The sequence below is a fragment of the Phocoena sinus genome, chromosome 12 (assembly GCF_008692025.1).
Source record: "Phocoena sinus isolate mPhoSin1 chromosome 12, mPhoSin1.pri, whole genome shotgun sequence".
Taxonomy (NCBI): Eukaryota; Metazoa; Chordata; class Mammalia; order Artiodactyla; family Phocoenidae; genus Phocoena; species Phocoena sinus.
The window spans coordinates 49,473,515-49,498,280 of record NC_045774.1 but is presented as its reverse complement, the minus strand read 5'-3'; the positions used below and the strand labels follow the sequence as shown (position 1 = coordinate 49,498,280).

Here is a 24,766-nt window from a genome sequence, read left to right as displayed (position 1 = left end):
CCCAGAGGTCTCTGAGACTGTCCTCAATTCTTTTCATTCTTTTTCTTTATTCTACTTTTTGGTAGTTATTTCCACTATTTTGTCTTCCAGGTCACTTATCTGTTCTTCTGCCTCAGTTATTCTGCTACTGATTCCTTCTAGAGAATTTTAAATTTCATTTATTGTGTTGTTCATCATTGTTTGTTTGCTCTTTAGTTCTTCCAGGTCCTTTTTAAACATTTCTTGTATTTTCTCCATTCTATTTGCAAGATTTTGGATCATCTTTACTCTCATTACTGTGCATTCTTTTTCAGGTAGACTGCCTATTTCCTCTTCATTTGTTTGGTCTGGTGGTTTTTTACCTTGCTCCTTCATCTGCCGTGTATTTGTCTGTCTTATCATTTTGCTTAAGTTACTGTGTTTGGGGTCTACTTTTTGCAGGTTGCAGGTTCGTAGTTCCTGTTGTTTTTGGTGTCTGCTCCCAGTGGGTAAGGTTGGTTCAGTGGGCTGTGTAGGCTTCCTGGTGGGGGGGGACTTGTGTCTGTGTTCTGGTGGATGAGGCTGGATCTTGCCTTTCTGGTGGGCAGGACTGAGTTCGTTGGTGTGTTTTGGGGTGTCTGTGACCTTATTATGATTTTAGGCAGCCTCTCTGCTAATGGGTGGGGTTGTGTTCCTATCTTGCTAGTTGTTTGGCATAGGGTGCCAGCACTGTAGCCTGCTGGTCCTTGAGTGGAGCTGGGTCTTAGCGTTGAGATGGAGATATCTGGGAGAGCTTTCACTGATATCATGTGGGGCTGCGAAGTCTCTGGTGGACCAATGTCCTGAAGGTGGCTCTCCCACCTCGGAGGCTCAAGCCTGACACCTGGCTGGAGCGCATCGAGAGCCTGTCAGCCACACGGCTCAGAATAAAAGGGAGGAAGAAAAAAGAAATAAAGATAAAATAAAGTTATTAAAATTAAAAAATTATTATTAAAAATAAAAAAGCAGGGCTTCCCTGGTGGCGCAGTGGTTGAGAGTCCACCTGCTGATGTAAGGGATGCGGGTTTGTGCCCCGGTCCGGGAAGATCCCACATGCCGCGGAGCGGCTGGGCCCATGAGCCGTGGCCGCTGAGCCTGCGTGTCCGGAGCCTGTGCTCCACAATGGGAGAGGCCACAGCAGTGAGAGGCCCGTGTACCGCAAATAAAAAAAAGTAATAGTAAAAAGAAAGAAAGAAAGAAAGAAGAGAGCAACCAAGTCAAAAAACAAATCTACCAATGATAAGTGCCAAAATCTATATGACAAAACAAAAACAAACAAAAAAAAACCAGACAGAACCCTAGGACAAATGGTAGAAGCAAAGCTATACAGACAAAATCAGACAAAGAAGCACAGACATACACGCTCAGAAAAAAAGGAAAAAAAAACATATATTAAGAAAAAAAAGGAAGAGAGCAACCAAATCAATAAACAAATCTACCAATGTTAATAAGCTCTAAATACTAAACTAAGATAAACATAAAACCAGAAACAAATTAGATGTAGAAAGCAAAGCCCAAGTCTATAGTTCCTCCCAAAGTCCACTGCCTCAATTTTGGGATGATTCGTTGTCTATTCCAGTATTCCACAGGTTCAGGGTATGTCAAGTTGATTGTGGAGATTTAATTTACTGCTCCTGAGGCTGCTGGGAGAGATTTCCCTTTCTTTTCTTTGTTCGCACAGCTCCTGGGGTTCAGCTTTGGATTTGGACCCGCTCCTGCATGTAGGTCGCCTGAAGGCATCTGTTCCCCACCCAGACAGCATGGGGTTAAAGAAGCAGCTGATTAAGGGGCTGTGGCTCACTCAGGCCACTGGGAGGGAGGGGTACGGAATGCAGGGCGAGCCTGTGGCAGCAGAGACTGGCATGACGTTGCAACAGCCTGAGGCATGCTGTGTGTTCTCCTGGGGAAGTTGTCCCTGGATCACGGGACCCTGGCAGTGGCAGGCTGCAGAGGCTCCTGGGAGGGGAGGTGTGGACAGTGACCTGTGCTTGTACGAAGGCTTCTTGGTGGCTGCAGCAGCAGCCTTAGCATCTCATGCCCATCTCTGGCATCCGTGCTGATAGCCGCAGCTCGCGCCCATCTCTGGAGCTCGTTTAGGTGGTGCTCTGAATCCCCTCTCCTTGCACACCCCGAAACAATGGTCTCTTGCCTCTTCTGCAGCTCCAGACTTTTTCCCAGACTCCCTCCCAGCTAGATGTGGCGCACTAGCCCCTTCAGGCTGTGTTCACGCAGCCAACCCCAGTCCTCTCCCTCGGATCTGACCTCCAAAGCCCGAGCCTCAGCTCCCAGCCCGCACCTGTCCTGGCGGGTGAGCAGACAAGCCTCTCAGGCTGGTGAGTGCTGGTCGACACGGATTCTCTGTGCAGGAATCTCTCCACTTTGCCCTCTGCACCCCTGTTGATGCATTCTCCTCCGTGGCTCCGAAGCTTCACCCCCGCCCACCCCCCATCTCCTCCAGTGAAGGGGCTTCCTAGTGTGTGGAAACTTTGCCTCCTTCACAGCTCCCTCCCAGAGGGGCAGATCTCGTCCCTATTCTTTTGTCTGTCTTTTCTTTTTTCTTTTGCCCTACCCAGGTACGTGGGGAGTTTCTTGCCTTTTGGGAGGTCTGAGGTTTTCTGCCAGCGTTCAATAGGTGTTCTGTAGGAGTTGTTCCACATGTAGATGTATTTCCGATGTGTTTGTGGAGAAGAAGGTGATCTCCACATCTTACTCCTCTGCCATCCTGAAGGTCTCCCCCCGCCCCCCGAGGTGTAGTAAATTCATGTTTTGTGTCTGTGTGTGTCTGTGTGTGTGTATGTTTCTTTCATTAATTGAAGCATATTTCTCCCAGTTGTTTTTTTTTAATAAATTCATGTATAATAGTGTTCTTAAATATATCACTCATCCCACCTAACCAAAAACATACATGTGAAAGAAAATATAACATGAAAAAACTTACATTCTTCTTCTTTAGGATCAAGCTGTGTAACACTAACAGATAAACGGTCCACACGTTCTTGTAATGAGTTAACTCTGAAGGAAAAACTATGTGCCTCATTGAATAATTCTCCAAATATATCTTCAGCATATTTACCTAAGCAAAAATGAAGCATATACCATAAAATTTAATGTTATCTGAGATAAATATCAAACAATTTAACATTTAAAAACGCTGCCCCAATGAATTTGGTATTTACTTGAAAGTAGTTTAAATTTTAAACCCAGCCTAAAGTAATCCAACTGTGACAGAGTGAGAAGAAAACACAAACCCTGGGAAATACAATTTTAGATACTAGCTCTACCACTTCCTGGTAGGTGACTTGTGGCTAAGGAAATACTCTCCTGCTTTATCCCTATCTACACACCTGTTGAGGGTTAGAGAGGTTATAATGTAAAGTACACATAAATAATACATCTCTAATCCCAATTCAGCAGTCATAAACAGACTCTACACTAGAAGTGAATTTCAGGCCAAGTGGCAGAATCCAAGATATTTCATAAACCTAGTAGATGACCTAATCTCAGGTACACCCAAAATACAGATCCTGAAAATTTATGAGAGATATTTTACATTTTCTCTCATTCTAGTTTCTTAAAACATCATAAATCTAAAATCACTGAATTCCTCTAGTCATGTAAATTTCCATTACTGTAAAGAATAAGCCAAAATAATCCCATTCTAAAAGGAGAAATAAAACTTTCTATCTAGTAAATAAGCCAGGGAGAAGTTTTAGATGACCTATAATTTTAAAATGTTCAAGTGTATTTAGAATATATAAATAAATGCTCACAATGTAAAGATAAGTCAATCACTATCTGTACCTTTGAATAAAAAAAAATTGATGGTCTTCCTAAATCAAGACATTTTAGACCCAAGCGTACTGTCTAGGTTAAATGTAGCTCAACAGTAAGCTCTATAGAGTCCTGCAACAGGGTACTAAATACTTATAGAATGAATTCATTAATCTCACCAGTTTACATTTGAACAATGGCTGTCTTTTTTTCAAAGCACTTCAATATATTATCAGTTAAATCAACAAAGGTTTACTGAGGGCTCACCCTGTGCCTGGTAGGTGTATTTCTTACTGAAGACACCAAGAAATAAAACATAAAATACCTGTCCTAGAAGATTTTATAATCTTTAGGAAAAAAATCATAACTTTAATCTCTCTATAATAAATTAAGAGAAAAAGGATAATTTTATATATATTCATTCGCTCACATATATTTTTTAAGCCAAAATGACTGGGAATGTCTTATGTGCCAGACTGTGTACCAGATCCTGGAGATATAAAAATGATTGGACGAAGTTCTCTGCCACTGACGGGTTTTGAACAGAGGGAGAAACAAATATTTAAATAAACATGAAAACCAATTTAATAAATAAGTTCAAATCTTTGTTCCATTCACTTTGAGGCCTTGACATCAATTTCCTCTCCCATAAAACAGGAATAAAAATATCTCCTTCAAAGAAGTTATAAGAAAAGGAGAAAAAAGAAGGAGAGGATGGGGTGCAATTGTAGAGTACCTGATACAGGATAGGGGCTCAACAACAGGCAGCTCTTACTATAAAATGACGTAAAAGTCACAGAGCACAGAGAAAGAAGCATCTAAACGTTTGGGTGTGGGATGGTATTAGAGACACTTCCAGAGGCACAGAGTTTCTCTGGCAGATAAGGGAAGCATTCCATACATTTATTCATCAAATGTTAGGGATACAGAGATGGAAGAGACAATTTTAAACCTAAAAGAACTTAGTTTAATACACGGATCTTTAAGTTATAGTCTGTATACCACCTGAAATTATATGCAGATTTTTAATGCATTTGCATTTTTCTGGAAAGAGGGCCCACAGATTTTTCTTTTTTTTAACAGATTTTTTAAAAAGAGTTTACACTTTCCCCACCTCAGGTTTAAGCACCAAAGCACTGCAGTGGGTAAGATAAACACCCCCATCTGTTCTCTTTTCATATTCCTTCTTACTTTCCACATCTACCTCCTCCTTCCCTCCCAGAGACAGGTGAAAGGAATAAAGTTCACAATGTAAAACTAACTGTGTATGATCTGAATTTCAACTAACCTTACATTTATTATACTATGTCTCTACTCAAGAATCTATGAGGTCTCATTACCTCTGATGTTAAAATCTAAATCCTCTCAGCTAACACTGTCCTCCATAATCAAGCTCCACCTTACATGTCTAATATCATTTGTCCCTTTAATCCCCCTCATATATTTATTTTTGCCTCCATTCATCTGCCTACTTCTACATGCAAGTTGAAATGCCTTCCTTCTTCATTCATCTCCAGTTTCCAAATTCTTTTGTTCCTTAAAGGCCCAATTCAATTCATATTTCATTCAGCAAGCCTCCTCTAATGACTTTACCTATGCCTATCTCCCTTTCTCAGCTCCTATAATCTAAAATTCCTGATTTTAATTATATACATGCTCACACTGTTTGAAACTCACAGAATTCATAATATTAGACTCTTCAACTAAATGGGGTATGTTCTTTTTGGACAAGAAACATGTACCTTTATCACACAGCAAAATATTCAGTGTTACCTGTCCATTGTCTATCTATTATCTAATTAGTCTTATAGAGCCAATCTATTTATCCACCCTCCTACCCATCTACTTTCCTAACTATCTGTCAAATTTTCTATGATTGAGAACAAGAAGTAGGCTCTATCAGCTCATCTTGGTAGCATGAACTGACCATATTCAATAAGAGAAAGGCCTTGGGAAGAGAAAATGTAAAAGATCTCTCAGGTAATTAGAGTCCCAATGGTTGTTAAATAAGATGGCAATAAAATGGGGAAACTTTTGGTATAGCAAAAGAAATTTAAATAAAGTGAATTCTATGTTTTCAGTAATTATCTATTATAAAACAGAATTGTGTTCCGCTAGGAAAAACAACTGAACCAGATGCATATTTTTGCAAGGAAGAGGTCAGGACGATGTGCAGCCCCAAGCAATGCTGAACTCTGGAGTTGACCTTCACTGCTGTGTGCAATAGCACTTTTGGTGTTAGGAATAGTACCAAAGTGAAAATCTGAATTACCTAGAACCCTTCTGAATAGCCTAGTTTTCTAAGTAATTCAGAAATTATTTAATGCATTAATTATTATTTTAACTATTTTGGACGGAAACTAATGTAAAATCTACTCTAAGCTTCCCTGTCTTCTTAAATAAAAATTAAACATAATTTAACCTTTTATTGAGGACTTATAGTCATGAATTAATTATGAGAAACAACAGCTTTGAAATGTATAAGAATATTTGCTTTTACATTAAATGGCCTCTTTCCAGTTTCTATGTTGCTTTTTCCCTTATGCCACTTCTTCCTTTGCTATAAACTACATCTTTTGGTTGGCTTCAGTACTGCCTGCTTCTATTATCTGCCCCCCGTATCTCCTCTTTTAATGCTCTAAAACATTAACGTTTGGAAACCACATCATAAACCCTGTCTGAATTACCAAAGTAAAAGTAAACAAGTTGGGAGAGGAATCAACTGGTTATTTTATGTGCATGGTCTTTAGTGCTTGGGCTTGTTTATTCAGGCTATCTAGAGGCCTTTTAAATTTAATTCCAGGTTCTCAACTTTGTCACGTGGGAAAGCTGCCAGAGAGCTTAATTCTGGAGTGGTAAACTATTGTTACACCTTGCTACAATATTTTATGCTTTTTCTCTTTTTTCTTTTTTTAAATCTCTACAAACTGCTTAGAAAATGCCTCTATAGTCTCTGATTCCAAGTTTGAAGTACCCCAAACCTAATTTAGTTATATCTTTACAATGTATTTCTATTTTCAGTCTGGCTACAACATGACCATGTGCTTGCTGACAGATGTTGCTTATATGGACTTTCTGTATCAAACTTGAAAATTCCTTAAATTTTCACCTTCAGGTTATGTAAGAAACAGGTTAGTACTGCAAAACTGACACACATTAGTTCTAAATATACCTAAAACAAGTTGTTTATATTAGATCTAATATTCATTTTAATTTAAAGAAATATTTTAACCAAATTTATTAATGTCATTTCTATGCTCTTAACATGTATTTTAATATTAACAAGCTGATGTACCCATATACATACAGAATATATAAATTTTATATGAAGTTATGTTACATTAATAGAATCTAACAATCATAAAACCGATTAGTGCTAGCAAATGACTTTAAACAATATGGATAATCATATATTAATGTACTTTCTAGGCCTTTTCTTTTGACTTGTCTCAAAAGTACACTTTATATTGAATTTTTCAAGGAAGAAACAAGTAAACAATACATTAATGATTCACTGCTGATAACTAACCTGAAAATAAACCCCCACCAAATGAGACAACAAATACACTTAAATTCAAAGAAACAGTCTTTTAATTTACTCCTACAACTATTTCATAGGCAATGTAGAAATTTAGTGCTCTCACCAAGAATATTCAAATATAACTTTTTATGTTGCTCTGACTACAAGTGTATGGCCAAATGCTCTCACTTGAAACAAATCAGATTAACAACATCTTTTACCTTGTGCTAAGTAGTCAATTATAAAAAGAAAGGACAAAAGTTAAAAGGAAAAGAAAAGAGGAGCTAATCCTGCCTATAAAGCCAATCTATGTGGGTGGGTATGGCTGATAAATCTAGGACTACTTAGAGAAGATATGTAGACCCAAACCATCTTGTTTTATCTTTAAAATGAAATATAAATGTCTAATAAAAAGCTAATCCTTCAATTCAAAAGATAAACTAGATTTAAAAAATTTTTTCTAATATTACATTTAGAATAAATGGGAAATTATTTATTTAATTCCTTAACCTAGTAGCTCTGTTCTGAAATCTTATAATGGAAACATACTGCCTGTCTCCTCCTCCCCTAACCTGTCCCTTCCACTGGCCTTTATTATCTGACCAACCTACTTGCCTTCTGTCTGCCATCATGCTGCACTTGACTGATATCCTAACGTCCTTTAGACAACTCACCTGACTAACCTAATCCTCTGACTAGTTAGTTACTATTCCACATCTTTCACTTTTAGATATTTGGTAATATAAAAATATTTCCCTATGCTAGTAAGATATATATATATATATATATGTACATAAAGAGACAGATACTAGCAACCCCAAACACAAATAGTTTAAGCCTCGAAAAAAGTAAATAGCGATAACAAGCAAGCAAAAGTACAACTTGAGCACCACCTTTTACAGACTGAATTATATTTTAAAAACAATCTCATTAATTCTTAACCATCATGTGATTCTGTTCCTAAAGATTCTATCCTTATTTCCCTTTCCCAGAGGAAACATGCAGGGGAAGAAGAAATGATTCTAAAACGCATTAATTTTACTTAAAATGACTACATTTTTCAAGATAACTTTGAACTCTTCTCATCAACTATCCCCCCCCCCTCCAAATTAATCACAAGAGTATCATCTTAATACCCTAAAGCATAACATTCTGGTTTGCGAGTAGTATTTTTTTTGCAGTACGCGGGCCTCTCACTGTTGTGGCCTCTCCCGTTGCGGAGCACAGGCTCCGGACGCGCAGGCTCAGCGGCCATGGCTCACGGGCCCAGCCACTCTGCAGCATGTGGGATCTTCCCGGACCGGGGCACGAACCCATGTCCCCTGCATCGGCAGGCGGACTCTCAACCACTGCACCACCAGGGAAGCCAGCGAGTAATATTTTTAATTGATGTAAAAATACTTACTTAGGCTACTTAGTTGTCTAATTATATTTGCCAAGGAAATATTGGTTACACATTCCAGTTCATTCTTAATTCCTCTAGGCAGTGCTGTGTGGCACAAGTGCCTAGGATCGATGTTTCTTTTCACTAATGGCATCTTGAGATCAACCTCTATGCCAGTTCACCTGTAGGAAATCAAACAATAAATTAACACTTTTCAGTTTCGACCAACACAGAGACCTTATCTTTTTCATTTAATAATAAAATATTTGCTAGTATGAAGACGGTGAAAATGGAGTCACCGGGCTAAATGAATCAAAGTTGATTTGTTAACCATTTTTATCTTCAATTATTAGAATGTCAACATTATGTAAAATATTTTTTTAAAAAACTTACTTTCAATGTCAATTGCTTCATGGTGAATTCATAATCATCATCACTATTATTCTCCTAAAACCACTGATTTTACTTACTACAACTAGGGGTTTTGTTCTAGAGAGTTAGTATGAAAGGTCCTCTGTAAGGAAGTACCTAAAAGGATTAAAGAAACTGCAAGAGTAGTATCAAAATTACACTTCCACATAAAATGTATCAGGCATTCAATAGCTCAGAAATCAGATAGTCCAAGTAGCCCTACATCCTCAATCTAATCAAAACCAACCAAATATTTAATTGATCAAATGGCTCAACCTTCTATGTATTACAGTCAGTCCTCACTTCCCAGGCTTCCCATATGCACAAATTTCAGCTTCCACAATTCGTTAAACAGTCCCCCAACAATATGGCTCCAACTTCACTTACCACAGTATACTAAGTGTGAGTAACTACATAAATACGAACTTCTTTGCTGGCACTTCACAGTTCACAGGTCACTATGTTAATAAGAGATGCACGTCATTTCAGTGACCAATCACATCACTTCTTTTCAAAGTCTGTTAGTGATAGGTCACTTCTCATCTGTTACTCAGTTCACCTACAGACAGCAAAGCATGTAGCTGGTTTACCTTCTTGCCTCCCAGTGATAAACTCGTATGAAATTTTACAAAATGGTAACTGAAAGAGGGAACTGGCCAACAAAGATAAAAGTGTGGCACAGAAAGGAAAAATGATGACACTGGAGTGAAATTCAAATTGAATATAAGTTGAGTAACAGAAAAAACAGCTGATTGCAGGAATGTTGTCACTGCCACTGTTTGAGAGACACAGATATGCAGTCAGAGGAATTTAGTGAAGGTGAAATTATTGATGTAAATGAGGAAAGTCATTGTGACAAAAAGGAAGATGTCCCAGAAGAAGTGACAACAGCAAAAAACTTCACAATAAAGGAATTCTCGGAGATATTTCATGACACTGAAAGTGCAAAGGATAAAGTGTTGGAAGCTGATCCAAATTTAGTAGAAAAGAGTAAGAAAATTTGCCATGGGACAGAAAAGATGCTTACTCTACTAGCTCTGTTTTTCTAAGTTATACAAGGAGAAGGCAAAGCACTGTTCAAGCTACTCTTGGTTAAGGTTTTTACAAAGAAATAAAGCACTATAATTCTAATTGTTTCTAATGTTTCGTATTACATTATACTAAATTAATATTAGCTTTACTATTTTTTTCATTTCCCTATATATTTATAACATAGAAGAATTTTTAATGTTTTGACAAAAATTTTTAAAGATTATGGAACAACTGTTATTTTTTCCCACTGATTATTAAGATCATTTTGTACAGTTTTATCTTGTATGGTCATCTCTTTTTCTTTTTGGTCCCACACTACCATACAAAGTGAGGACTGCCTGTACTTACCTACTGGTAAACAATGTTTACTGAAGGAAGGCATTTAGTATTTACTGAGTTTTAATCACTACCAAATGGAAAGTTTTGGATAAATCTCATTGCATTTAAGTGTTATTCATCACCATTCTTTAAAAACAAACTTTTACATGAAATCTGTCCTCTCTGACCTGTTTGCTCAGCATTCTCTGTACAATTTTAAACCTTTTTACAATTGTACAACATGAAACAGGTAGGAAAAAAAGTACACAAAATTGTGCAGCTCAATGATTTAAGTACCTAGCAAGCTAACATAAGAAATAAAAACCCCAGAACCGTCCCACTTTGGTCTCCTCCCCAGTCACCCTCGCTTCCTTTCTCCCCAAAGGTAACCATTATTCTGACTCTTACAATGCATATTTCCTTGTTTTTCTTTATACTTTCAGACCTTAAGCAGATAACTCTAAACATTGTAGTTTTGTTTTTATTGCTTTTTGAAGTTTATGTGAATAGAACCATATGATATGTATTATTATTTTGTGTCTTACCCTTTACAGTCAACATATTTGTAACATTCATCCATGTTGCTTTGTGTAACCGTAGGATGTTCATTTTCAATGCTGTAAGATATTCCACTGTATAACTATACCTCAATTTATTTACACATTCTAATGTTGCTATTATATACATGAGTGTTTCCAGTTTGAGGCTATTACGAATAACAGTACCATGAACATTCATGTACAAGTCTTACAAATGTGTCTTACTCTACACTTTTCTGTTGGAAATATACTTAGGAGAATAGCTTGGTTAAGGATATGCACAGCTTGAACTTTAGGAGACGATGTCAAACTGTTCCAAGAGCGACTGTACCAATGTATACTCCTTTCAGCAGTGTAAGAGGCTGCTGCTGCTCCACATCCTCACAAACTCGGTACTGTTAGTTTTTAAAAATCTAGCAATTCTTGTAGGTAAATTGTGATAACTTACTGCAGTTTTATGTTTTCCCCAGTTACTGAGAGTTTATGCACCTTTTCACGTGTTTATCTTTTGGATTTTTCTCATCTGAGAAGTGCCTAGTCAATGCTCTTGCCCACTTTCTATTTACCATTTGTTGTGTTAGGGTTGATTTGTAGGAACACTGGATGTGAGCCATTTAAAGGTTATATATGATGAAAACATCTCTTGTGTCACTTGCTATTTCATTCTCTTGATGTCTTTTATGAGAAAGTGATGGAATTTATCACTCTTTTAGGTTTAGTATGAAAGCATAGGTTTTTAAAAATGTATTTATTTATTATTATTATTATTTACATCTTTATTGGAGTATAATTGCTTTAAAATGGTGTGTTAGTTTCTGCTTTATAACAAAGTGAATCAGTTATACATATACATATGTTCCCATATCTCTTCTCTCTTGCATCTCCCTCCCTCCCACCCTCCCTATCACACCCCTCTAGGTGGTCACAAAGCACTGAGCTGATTTCCCTATGCTATGCAGCTGCTTCCCACTAGCTATCTATTTTACGTTTGGTAGTGTATATATGTCCATGCCACTCTCTAGCTTTGTCACAGCTTACCCTTCCCCCTCCCCATATCCTCAAGTCCATTCTCTAGTAGGTCTGTGTCTTTATTCCTGTCTTACCCCTAGGTCCTTCATGACATTTTTTTCCCCTTAAATTCCATATATATGTGTTAGCATACGGTATATGTCTTTCTCCTTCTGACTTACTTCACTCTATATGACAGACTCTAGGTACATCCACCACATTACAAATAGCTCAATTTCGTTTCTTTTTTGGCTTAGTAATATTCCATTGTATATATGTGCCACATCTTCTTTATCCATTCATCCGATGATGGACACTTAGGTTGTTTCCATCTCCTGGCTATTGTAAATAGAGCTGCAATGAACATTTTGGTACATGACTCTTTTTGAATTATGGTTTTCTCAGGGTATATGCCCAGTAGTGGGATTGCTAGGTCATAAGGTAGTTCTATTTGTAGTTTTTTAAGGAACCTCCATACTGTTCTCCATAGTGGCTGTACCAATTCACATTCCCACCAGCAGTGCAAGAGTGTTCCCTTTTCTCCACACCCTCTCCAGCATTTATTGTTTCTAGATTTTTTTTTTTTTTTTTTTTTTCGGTACAGGGGTCCCTCACTGTTGCGGCCCCTCCCGCCACGGAGCACAGGCCCCGGACGAGCAGAACCAGCGGCCACGGCTCACGGGCCAAGCCGCTCCGCGGCATGTGGGATCTTCCCGGACCGGGGCACGAACCCGTGTCCCCTGCATCGGCAGGCGGACTCTCAACCACTGCGCCACCCGGGAAGCCCTGATTCTAGATTGTTTGATGATGGTCTTTCCTGACTGGTGTGAGATGATATCTCATTGTAGTTTTGATTTGCATTTCTCTAATGATTAATGGTGTTGAGCATTCTTTCATGTGATTGTTGGCAGTCTGTATATCTTTTCTGGAGAAATGTCTATTTAGGTCTTCTGCCCATTTTTGGATTGGGTTGTTTTTTTGTTATTGAGCTGCATGAGCTGCTTGTAAATTTTGGAGATTAATCATTTCTCAGTTGTTTCATTTGCAAATATTTTCTCCCATTCTGAGGGTTGTCTTTTGGTCTTGTTTATGGTTTCCTTTGCTGTGCAAAAGCTTTGAAGTTTCATTAGGTCCCATTTGTTTATTTTAGTTTTTATTTCCATTTCTCTAGGAGGTGGGTCAAAAAGGATCTTGCTGTGATTTATGTCAGAGTGTTCTGCCTATGTTATCTTCTAAGAGTTTGATAGTTTCTGGCCTTACATTTAGGTCTTTAATCCATTTTGAGCTTATTTTTGTGTATGGTGTTAGGGAGTGATCTAATCTCATACTTTAACATGTACCTGTCCAGTTTTCCCAGCACCACTTATTGAAGAGGCTGTCCTTTCTCCACTGTACATTCCTGCCTCCTTTATCAAAGATAAGGTCACCATATGTGCATGGGTTTATCTCTGGGCTTTCTATCCTGTTCCATTGATCTATCTTTCTGTTTTTGTGCCAGTACCACACTGTTTTGATTACTGTAGCTTTGTAGTATAATCTGAAGTCAGGAAGCCTGATTCCTCCAGCTCTGTTTTTCGTTCTCAAGATTGCTTTGGCTATTCGGGGTCTTTTGTGTTTCCACACAAATTGTGAAATTTTTTGTTCTAGTTCTGTGAAAAATGCCAGTGGTAGTTTGACAGGGATTGCACAGAATCTGTAGATTGCTTTGGGTAGTAGAGTCATTTTCACAATGTTGATTCTTCCAATCCAAGACCATGGTATATCTCTCCATCTATTTGTATCATCTTTATTTTCTTTCATCAGTGTCTTATAATTTTCTGCATACAGGCTTTTGCCTCCTTAGGGAGGTTTAGTCCTAGATATTTTATTCTTTTTGTTGCAATAGTAAATGGGAGTGTTTTCTTGATTTCACTTTCAGATTTTTCATCATTAGTGTATAGGAATGCCAGAGATCTCTGTGCATTAATTTTGTATCCTGCTACTGTACCAAATTCATTGATTAGTTCTAGTAGTTTTCTGGTAGCATCTTTAGGATTCTCTATGTATAGTATCATGTCATCTGCAAACAGTGACAGATTTGCTACCTCTTTTCCGATTTGGATTCCTTTTATTTCCTTTTTTTCTCTGATTGCTGTGGCTAAAACTTCCAAAACTATGTTGAATAAGAGTGGTGAGAGTGGGCAACCTTGTCTTGTTCCTGATCTTAGTGGAAATAAAAGCACAGGTTTTTAAATCATTTTATACATTAAGATCATAAGTATGATATTACCTCTTAGCTTTGTTGCTTTGCCTTGCACTTTTTTTTTTTTCGGTATGTGAGCCTCTCACTGTTGTGGCCTCTCCCCTTGCGGAGCACAGCTCAGGATGCGCAGGCTCAGCAGCCATGGCTCACGGGCCCAGCCACTCCGCGGCATGTGGGATCTCCCCGGACCGGGGCACGAACCTGTGTCCCCTGCATCGGCAGGCGCACTCTCAACCACTGCGCCACCAGGGAAGCCCTTGCCTTGCACTTTTAATCTATAATTGACATGGAATTAATTTTTGTGAATGGTGTTAGGTAGCAGTCAAGTTTCCTACATAATATTTCAACACCATTCACTGAAAAGACTGTTGTTTCCCTATTGCTCTACAGTGGCGCTTTTGTCTTAAACCAAGTTTCTATGTATTTTTAAGTCCATTTTGAGTCTAGAGCTAATCTTAGTGGAGCTTTACAGTAAGTCTTGATATCGAATAGGGTAAGTCCTCCTACTTTGTTCTTCAAAAATGCTGTTTATTCTTGGCCCTTTGTACTTCCATGTGAATTTTAGAATCAGATTATCAGGTTATACACACAGACACAAACACACTTATTGGGAATGTGACCAGAAGTGTACTAAATCTATAGATTGTATTGGGAAGTAGGGATATCTGTACAACACTGCATATTCCTATCCATGAATATAGTGTATCCCTCCAATTATTTCAGGTTTTTAGAATGTTTCTTAATAAAGTTTTATAATTTTCAGAATAGAAGTCACACATCCTTTGTTAGATTCATTTGTATGTATATGATTTTTTTTTACAATACTAGAAATGGCATATTTTGTTTTCTCTTTATTGTATATATAGAAAATAAGTTAATTTTTGAATATTGACTGCATATCAGGAGACTTTCCTAATCTCCACTAACCTATCTAAAATTATTTTGGATTTTTAAAATGTATACTATCTATTATATATGATTAATGATTGTTTATTTCTTCCTTTCTAATCTTCATTTATTTTTAATTTTTTCTTCCTTTTTTTCCCTTATTGCATTAGCTAGAACCTTTAATACAATGTGAAATAGAGTATTATTGTCTTTTTCCCAAACCAAAAGGGAGAGCCTTCAATATTTCACAAGATGCCTGATATAGGGTTTTTGTTGTTATTGTTGCTTTGCCTTGTAGACACTTTTTTTTCCTTGAAGTATAGTTAATTTAAAATGTTGTGTTAATTTCTGCTAGACAGCACAGTGATTCAGTTATTTATATTATATTATATTATATTATATTATTATTATATATACATTCTTTTAAAAATTCTTTTCCAGTATGGTTTATCACAGGATACTGAAGACAGTTCCCTGTGCTATACAGTAGGACTCTGTTGTTTATCTATTCTACATATAATAGTTAACACGTGTTAACCCCAAACACCCAGTGCCTTTCTCCCCCATCTCCCTCCCCTTCGGCAACCACAAGTCTGTTCTCCATTGTAGACACCTTTTAATAGATTAAGGATGTTCCTATATATTCTTAATTTGCTAAGATTTTTTAAAAATAATGTTGATTCTATAATTTTTTCCTACATCTATTATAATTATGTGACTTTCTTCTTTTATTGTTAATGTGGTGAACTACATTGATTGATTTTTTTTATGTTAAACAGCTTTGTATCCTTGGAATAAACCCAGCCTGGTTGAGAAGTATGTGGCAGGGCAAAATTATGGCCCTCCAAAGCAATCTATGTTCGATTCCCCAGAATTTGTGACTGTAGTACATGGCAAAGGGAAATTAAGATAGCAGTTGGAATGAAGGTTGCTAATCAGCTGATCTCAAAATAGGAAGGTTACATCATTTTTATTGTATTGCTGGATTTGGTTCTGGTTTGTTACTAAGTTTATTAATTTTTGCATTTATGTTCATGAAAGAAATTGGTCTATTATGTTCCTTTCATGTATTGTCCTTGAGAAGTCTTTTGTATTAAGGTTATGTTGGTCTAATAAAACAAGTTGGGATATGTTCCCTCTTTCAACTATTCTTTGGAAGAATTTGTATAAGATATGCATAATTTTTTTCTTAAAAGTTTGGTATAGTTCAATTATGAAGCCATTTAGCCTCAAGTTTCCTTTGTGGGAAGGTTTAATATTATGAATTCTTAAGGGAACTCTCCTACACTGTTGGTGGGAATGTAAACTGGTACAGCCACTATGGAGAACAGTATGGAGGTTTCTTAAAAAAATGAAAATAGAGCTACCATATGATCCAGCAATCCCACTCCTGAGCATATATCTGGAGAAAACCACACTTTGAAAAGACACATGTGCCCCAATGTTCACTGCAGCACTATTTACAATACCCAGGACATGGAAGCAACCTAAATGTCCATCAACAGAGGAATGGATAAAGAAGATGTGGCACATATATAGAATGAAATATTACTCAGCCATTAAAAAGAATGAAATAATGCCATTTGCAGCAACTTGGATAGACCTAGAGATTGTCATACGAAGTAAGTCAGACAGAGAAAGACAAATATATGATATCACTTATATGTGGAATCTTAAAAAAGGCTATGGGACTTCCCTGGTGGCACAGTGGTTAAGAATCCGCCTGCCAACGTATGGACACGGGTTCGAGCCCTGGTCCAGGAAGATCCCACCTGCTGCAGAGCAACTAAGCCCATGTGCCACAACTACTGAGGCTGGGTGCTACAACTACTGAAGACCGTGCACCTAGAGCCTGTGCTCCTCAACAAGAGAAGCCACCTCAATGAGAAGCCGGTGCACCGCAATGAAGAGTAGCCCCCACTCACCGCAACTAGAGAAAGCCCATGTGCAGCAATGAAGACCCAATGCAGCCAAAATAAATAAATAATAAAAATTTTAAAAGGCTACCAAACAGAAAAAGAGTTACAGATGTAGAAAATAAACTTATGGTTACTGGCAGGTAAAGGAGTGGAGGGATAAATTGGAAGATAGGGATTGATACATATACACTACTACATATAAAAGAGATAACTAATAAGAACCTACTATAGCACAGGGAACTCAATACTTTGTAATGGCCTATATGGGAAAAGAATCTAAAAAAGGGTGGATATGTATACATAACAGATTCACTATGCTGTACACCTGAAACTAACACATCATTGTAAATCAACTATATTCCCAATAAAAATTATTTAAAAATATGAATTCTTTAATTGTCATAGAATTTTTGACATTCTCTATTTCTTTTGTTAATTTTTGGTAAGCTGCATTTTCTAGAAACTTACCTACTTCATTTAAATTTTCAAATTTATTGACATAGATTAGTCTTATGACTTTCCTATGACCATAAGATTGTAAAATATCCTCACTTTCATCTACTATATTAATTTTGCATGCTCTTTTTTTTAAATCACAAAGGGTTTATCGATTTTATTAATCTTTCTAGAGAACCAATTTTTGGCTTTACTGAATTTCATTATTGCTGATTTATTATTTCTCTCCTGCTTTCAGTGGGTTTAATATGATGCTCTTTAAAAAAGTTTCTTGATATAGATGTTTATTGATATTCAGCTTCATTTCAGACATATGGTTTTAAAGCTATAAATTATCCTCTAAGCATATATTTAACTGTATCCCTCAAATTTTTTTAAAAATAAATTTATTTTTGGCTCCGTTGGGTCTTTGTTGCTGCACGCTGGCTTTCTCTAGTTGCAGCAAGCGGGGGCTCCGCTTTGTTGCAGTGCATGGGCTTCTCATTGTGGTGGCTTCTCTTGTTGCAGAGCATGGGCTCTAGGCACGTGGGCTTCAGTAGTTGTGGCTCATGGGATCTAGAGCGCAGGTTCAGTAGTTGTGGTGCACGGGCTTAGTTGCTCTGCGGCCTGTGGGATCTTCTTGGACCAGGGCTCGAACACATGTCCCCTGCATTGGCAGTTGGATTCTTAACCACTGCACCACCAGGAAAGCCCCTATCCCTCAAATTTTGATATGTAATAATTTTGTTATGGTTTACTGCAAAATATTTTCTAATTTGCACTGTGATTTATTTTTGCTCCATGGGTTATCTAGAAGTATATTATTTTGATTAACAAACATATGGAGATTTTCCAATTATCTTTTTGTTATTAATTTTTAGCTTAATGGCATTATAGTCAGAGAGCAGCATATTCTGTATTATTTCAATCCTATAAAATGTATTTGTGTTTACAATAGAACTACCATATGACCCAGCAATCCCACTACTGGGCATATACCCTGAGAAAACCATAATTCAAAAAGAGTCATGTACCAAAATGTTCATTGCAGCTCTATTTACAATAGCCAGGAGATGGAAACAACCTAAGTGTCCATCATCGGATGAATGGATAAAGAAGATGTGGCATATATATACAATGGAATATTACTCAACCATAAAAACAAACGAAATTGAGCTATTTGTAATGAGGTGGTTGGACCTAGAGTCTGTCATACAGAGTGAAGTAAGTCAGAAAGAGAAAGACAAATACCGTATGCTAACACATATATATGGAATTTAAGAAAAAAAAACCTCATGAAGAACCTAGGGGTAATACATGAATAAAGACACAGACCTACTAGAGAATGGACTTGAGGATATGGGGAGGGGGAAGGGTAAGCTGTGACAAAGCTAGAGAGTGGCATGGACATATATACAGTACCAAACGTAAAATAGATAGCTAGTCGGAAGTAGCCGCATAGCACAGGGAGATCAGCTCGGTGCTTTGTGACCACCTAGAAGGGTGGGATAGGGAGGGTGGGAGGCAGGGAGACACAAGAGGGAGGAGATATGGGAACATATGTATATGTATAACTGATTCACTTTGTTATAAAGCAGAAACTAACACACCATTGAAAAGCAATTATTACTCCAATAAAGATGTAAAAAAAATGTATTTGTGTTTACTTTACTGCTCAGCATATAGTCAATTATACATAAAGAATGTATATTTTGTTGGTGGTGGTTACAGTGTTCTACATATGTCCATTAGTTGGATTTGCTAATTGTGCTCAAATCTTCTATAGTCTTAATGATTTTTTTGTGTTCTGGTTCTATCAGAGAGATGTGTTAAGATCTTCCACTATGATTACAGATTTATCAAATTCTCCATATGATTTACACATTTTGAGACTATGTTATCAAGTACATTTATCACTATAAAGTTCTCTTTATCTCTAGTAATACGGCTTTTGTTTGCATGATATAGCTTTTCCCATCCTTTTCCTTTCAACTTTCTTGTATACCTATCCCTATGGTTTATACATGTCATTTCATAGCATAGTTAGGTGCTTCTTTTTCATTCATTATTTTTTTAACTCAGTTTGACAACCTTATTAGTATGATGCTGATGTTCCCTCTGCCCGGGATACTCTTCTTGTCCACATTCCCTCTCTTCCCTACTCCTACTAGTTCTTCAGATTTCAACTCAAATAAGAGCATTCCCTGATGCCCCAGCCCCAGACTAGATCAGGCCCTTCTGTTAAAATTTTCTCATAGGACCTTATAATGTTTCCTTATAGCATTTGTCTCAGTTTGTAATGACATATCTTCATGACTGATTTCTGTTTCTCTCCTTTATTAGTTTTAAAGCAGTTATCGTGTAGTTTGTTCCTCACAGTATGCTGGATGCTGGGTACATCACTGGCACATAAAAATAATTCAATATATATTTATCGAAAAGCTCAACAATTCTTAACTACAACTCAAATCTCTCTCCTAATCTGTAGATGCATTTATGCAACTATCTCCCGGACATCTGTACTTGGAAGTTCTGTAACATCCCTCAAATTCAATATGTCCAAAACTTAACTCATTATATTTCCTCTTCAAATCTAGACATCACCTTTAATTCTGTCCTACCACCACAGTTCCCAACTATATCCAATAGGAAATAAAGCCTTACTAATTCTATCTCATAAACATCTCTCATATTCTATTGTTCCTTTTCTATTCTAACTTCTGCTGCTTTAACTCAAGTCCTGGTCATCTCTCACTTGGTTGAACTAGACTTTCTGTCTTGAGGCTTACAGCTTTTTCCTGCCATGCCATCTATATCAGCACTCCCATCACGGCGTTAAGAATATTGTCAAAATTTTGAAGCTGGTAACGTCACTGTCCTACAAAAACAAACTCTTCAGTGGTTCATTGCTGCCAGGATAAAGTCCAAACATAATATACCAAGTTCTTCAGGATTTAGTCCCTCCCAATGTCTCCTAGCTTCATTCATACTACACTCCTTCTACCTCATGCTCTAACACACCTTGCTGCCTTACAGTCCTGCCTTTTCTCATGCTGTTCTCTGTCTAGAATGGTTTTCCCTTTTTTATCCTCACAGAGAATAGCTGTTCAAGACTAGACTCAAGCATTACCTCTTTTCCAAAGCATGATTTAAGCCCCAGGCAGATGTAACTATCTACTCTTTGGTGCCCTCAACTCTGACCCACATATGCATCTATCCAAATACTACCAATTACACTCTTCTGTATTAAACTTATATGTTTACATGTCTATGCTTGAATAAGAACTCCTAGAGGACAAAAAAATCTTGCCTTACTCAGCTTGTGTTTCCAAGATCTAAGAAATGGAAGATGTTCAATAGTTGATGATAAATAAAGGGAAAAAGGAGAAAACCATTAACTGTAAGGAGGCAAAAAAAATTCTTTAGGTTACTGAGTGGAGAGGATGCACGCACACACACACACACACACCCCTTTCTAAAGCAACTATTTAATTATGATTCTAGGGAGTTGCTCTTTTCTATGTACATGGAAAATACATTTGAGAAAAATAATATCTTTCTATTCTATTTGTATTGTGGAATCACAGGCTTACTTGTTTCACCCTCCCAAGAGAAAGCATGGACCACATAGACCAGTTATATATTTTATATATATATATATATATATTATATATATAATATATACACACACACAGACATGCACATACACACATACATATACACAAAAGTATAAATATGTAAAGTGTTAAAAATAACCCAAGATCAGGTATCATAGCAATTTTACGGCTTTAAATATTAGAAAAATAAACTATCATTTTCAGAACTCAAAAATAGCCCATAAAATTTATTTTAAATATTTAAAGGACTCCTTCAGTTAGCAATTCCAAGGAAAATAAAATAGCTGCTTTTTAAAAGACGGCCATAAAGTAATTACAGTTAATAATTGCTTTGCAGGTTATAGAAAGAGCATAAGAATTAAAAGTATTTTATTATGTCATCAATGACAGGTATTAATTCCTTATATTCACTAATATGTTAATGAAACAACTAATCTATGATTGTTTAAGGGTATTTCTGATATTTTTAAATGACATTAATATTAAATAAGAAAAGCTTTATGTTAAATCATGGAAATATAATTTTCAAACTTTATAAGGATTCAAACTAAAGGATTATATTGTATTATGTAACCTAAGGGAACAGGTTAGAATAAAATGACTATTCTAATAAAAATAAATTTCAGTATTTTAAATACTTTAAGAATTTCTGAGGGTGCAAATACTTTTTAAGAGATTTCCTACCTCCTTAAGAGTAGAAGCCACTTAAGTATGCATAACAGAAGAATTAAATAAATTTTATATATTCCTTGGGAATATATAAAAATAACAAATTTCCCCTTTGTTATGAGCAGCAAACTTTAAAACTACTCACTACTCATGAATCTCTAAGATTCTACACACGAGGAGATGACAAAGCCAAACTAGGCACTCACAGGATTAAAGAACTATTGATCATGCAGAACATCTACAGTTATTTGACTGTTTTGAGGTGCTCTGGCCCTTGCTTAAAGAATCTGCCCTAAGAAGAGTGCTATCTTTACGAAAAAGAAATTATATTTTTCACCTCAAGTCACAATAGCAAAGTATTAAATTTCGGTTGAAAAGAATACACTGCTATATGAACTAAAGCAAAAAAGAAATGAAGAAATAAGCTACACACTGCAATTCATTACTGACGTTACTGTTAGATTCAAAAAGAAAAGTGGATGCTAATGAAATAATTAATATTGTTAAACACCTCTAGAGTGGAAATGAGATTCAGTGTAGTCAAATTTGATTCCATGTTACTCTCAAAGAAAATATGTATTTCTTTTAAATTAATACAACCACTACTGAAACTCACTTGGATAAATCATACAGGCATAAAATCGCTCCAAGGTTATTTTTAGTGTTTTAAGAGATGTTAATTTGAAATTTGAGGTATGTAAACCACAAATGCAGATTAAATTATTTGAAAAACGAGATCAGGTGTTCTTTATTCTATTGGAAAGTAATACCTCTAAAAGCAATAATTACCTATATGTTGTACTTTATATGAAAATGGCAATACTGACACACTGCCATCCATCCATTCATCTAGACATTCAATTACTGAACACCAATGGCTCAAGCACTATGCTAACTGCTGAAGATAAAAAGGTAAGCAAAAACAATCTCCCAGGGATTAGCTAGAATTTAGTATCTAATTATACTTATGATATGTGCAACGAAGTAAAAAGTACTAGGTATTATAAAGAGATCTATTTCCTCAAGAAAATGACATTTAAGTTGGCACCAGAGGATTATTAGGAATTAGCTAGCTAGGTTGGGGGAGTTGGAGCATGTGTGTGTATGTTTTCATTCTAACTTAGAAGGTGCATCACATGCAAAGGCCCTTAACCGCTAAGGGGTTTAATGTACTGGCAGCTATGAGAGCAGGACAGTGGACAAGAGTACAGTGAGCATAGACTGAGAGTCAGTAGGGGGTCAGATCAAGTAGGACCTTGAGGGTAATGTCAAAGATTTTCAATGTATCCTAATGGGAAGTCACTTAAGAATTTTAAGCAAAGAAGTGCCAAGATCAGGAATTGCTGTTCATTCTAATTGCTGCATGGAGACTTGGGGGGGGGGGTGGTGAGTGATAGCAGAATAAATGCAGGTGGACCAGGTAGAAAACCCAGGTACAAGATGACAGAAGTTGTCCTGATAACAGAGATAGTAGTCATTTGGACTAGATGACGGTGACATAGACGCATGTCAATTCAAGATATATCCTGAAAGTAGAATCAATAGGACTGATGATGGATTAGATGTAGGGGTGAGGCCCAAATTCTTGGCTTAAGAAAATTTCTATGTCAGCCAAAACTGAAAATTATTTCTAAATCACATCAATTATATGATATATTATTCCCTATCTACAAAGTCTATGAGATTAGGAAGAGATTTATGACCAATACTAGTAATAAATATAACCAGGTAACTGGGATCACAGAGAGAGTAATTTCATGGTATTTGCGGCATAGGGTTATGGGGGACTGATGGCTTTTAAAACCAAAACTAATTGAGAGGCTAAAGGAGCATTTAGTGACTTTCTTTTTCCCTTTTTCTTTATAATTCATTATTCTCCATATGTCTTCTTTTATCTATTTCAGCCCCAAAGGAGAAATCTTAGATACACTTACTCCTTTTTTTCTCTACACTGTTCCCATCTCTGTACCCTGTAACTTGAGTTCACTTGATTTCTAGAGTAGAGAGCCTGGGTAAAACAATATTCCTAGCATTTCACCTTCCAGTTTCCCCACTCATATGAAATTTCCAGCCATCTTCTTTCTGTAGGGAACAGCACAGCAAAACATGGGTTTCTGTGTTGTTAACAATTTAATTTCTCCAATGTTGAATTGTACCTTTCTCTTCATGTGTACTATGAAACAGAATGGATGATGACCATTGACAATAACAACAGCCATACTATTCTGTGGAACTGTATATCCATAATGGGATGAATTTCATTTCTCTGTTTTGTTGAAATTTACCAAACAAGAGTTTAAAAGACCTCCTTAAATATCTTAAAGTTAACAGTGAAGTGATATATAGTATAGAGAAAATTTTAATGTTTACACATCAAAAACTAAATAATGTATTAGCCATTTTTTTTTTTTTTTTTGGCCGTGATGTGCAGCATGCAGGATCTTAGTTCCCTGACCAGGGATCTAACCCATGCCCCCTGCACTGGGAGTGCAGAGTCTTTACCACTAGACCACCAGGGAAGTACCACATTAGCACTTTTTTGGAAGAGAAAAAAATCTTTCAGACCCTTGATATTAGCTTAAATTATTTTTACTGTAATGTTACTTAGCAGTATATGGATGTACAATCAGATGTAAAATCCTTATGCTTATAACTCTTATGCCAAATATGTATATAAATCTATGAAACCAAAATAGATTTAAAATAAATTCAAGAAAAAACCAATAAAATTCAAAATAACAGTATTAAATACAATGAAACCATTTTGCTTTAATTCCATCCTGTTTGCTATATGAATCTTGTACTGACTGCTCCAAAAACCTCCTTTATTTTGTTTATGCCTATCCTACTATGTATAAGAGCCTTTTCTCTATTTAAACTGCTGTGAAATTTTATTCATTCATTACCTGATTGACACTATTTAGGCTTTACTATTTACAAATACAACATTTATGTAGCAAGTGTGCGACTGTAATATCATTATTAGATTGAAATAATTAAAGCTGTACTATTTGGC

At 36.5% G+C, this 24,766-nt stretch overlaps 1 protein-coding gene across 1 annotated transcript in view; it reads right to left on the bottom strand.

Moving 5' to 3' along the window:
* Positions 1-24,766, bottom strand: part of WASF1 (WASP family member 1) — a 79,038-nt gene that overhangs the window by 18,297 nt on the left and 35,975 nt on the right. The window contains exons 2-3 of the mRNA XM_032651506.1: positions 8,694-8,854; positions 2,936-3,070 (exon numbers count right to left, since the gene is read on the bottom strand). Of these exons, the coding sequence (XP_032507397.1) occupies positions 2,936-3,070; positions 8,694-8,826 (268 nt within the window). The 5' untranslated portion in view covers positions 8,827-8,854. The remainder of the gene's footprint in view (positions 1-2,935; positions 3,071-8,693; positions 8,855-24,766) is intronic.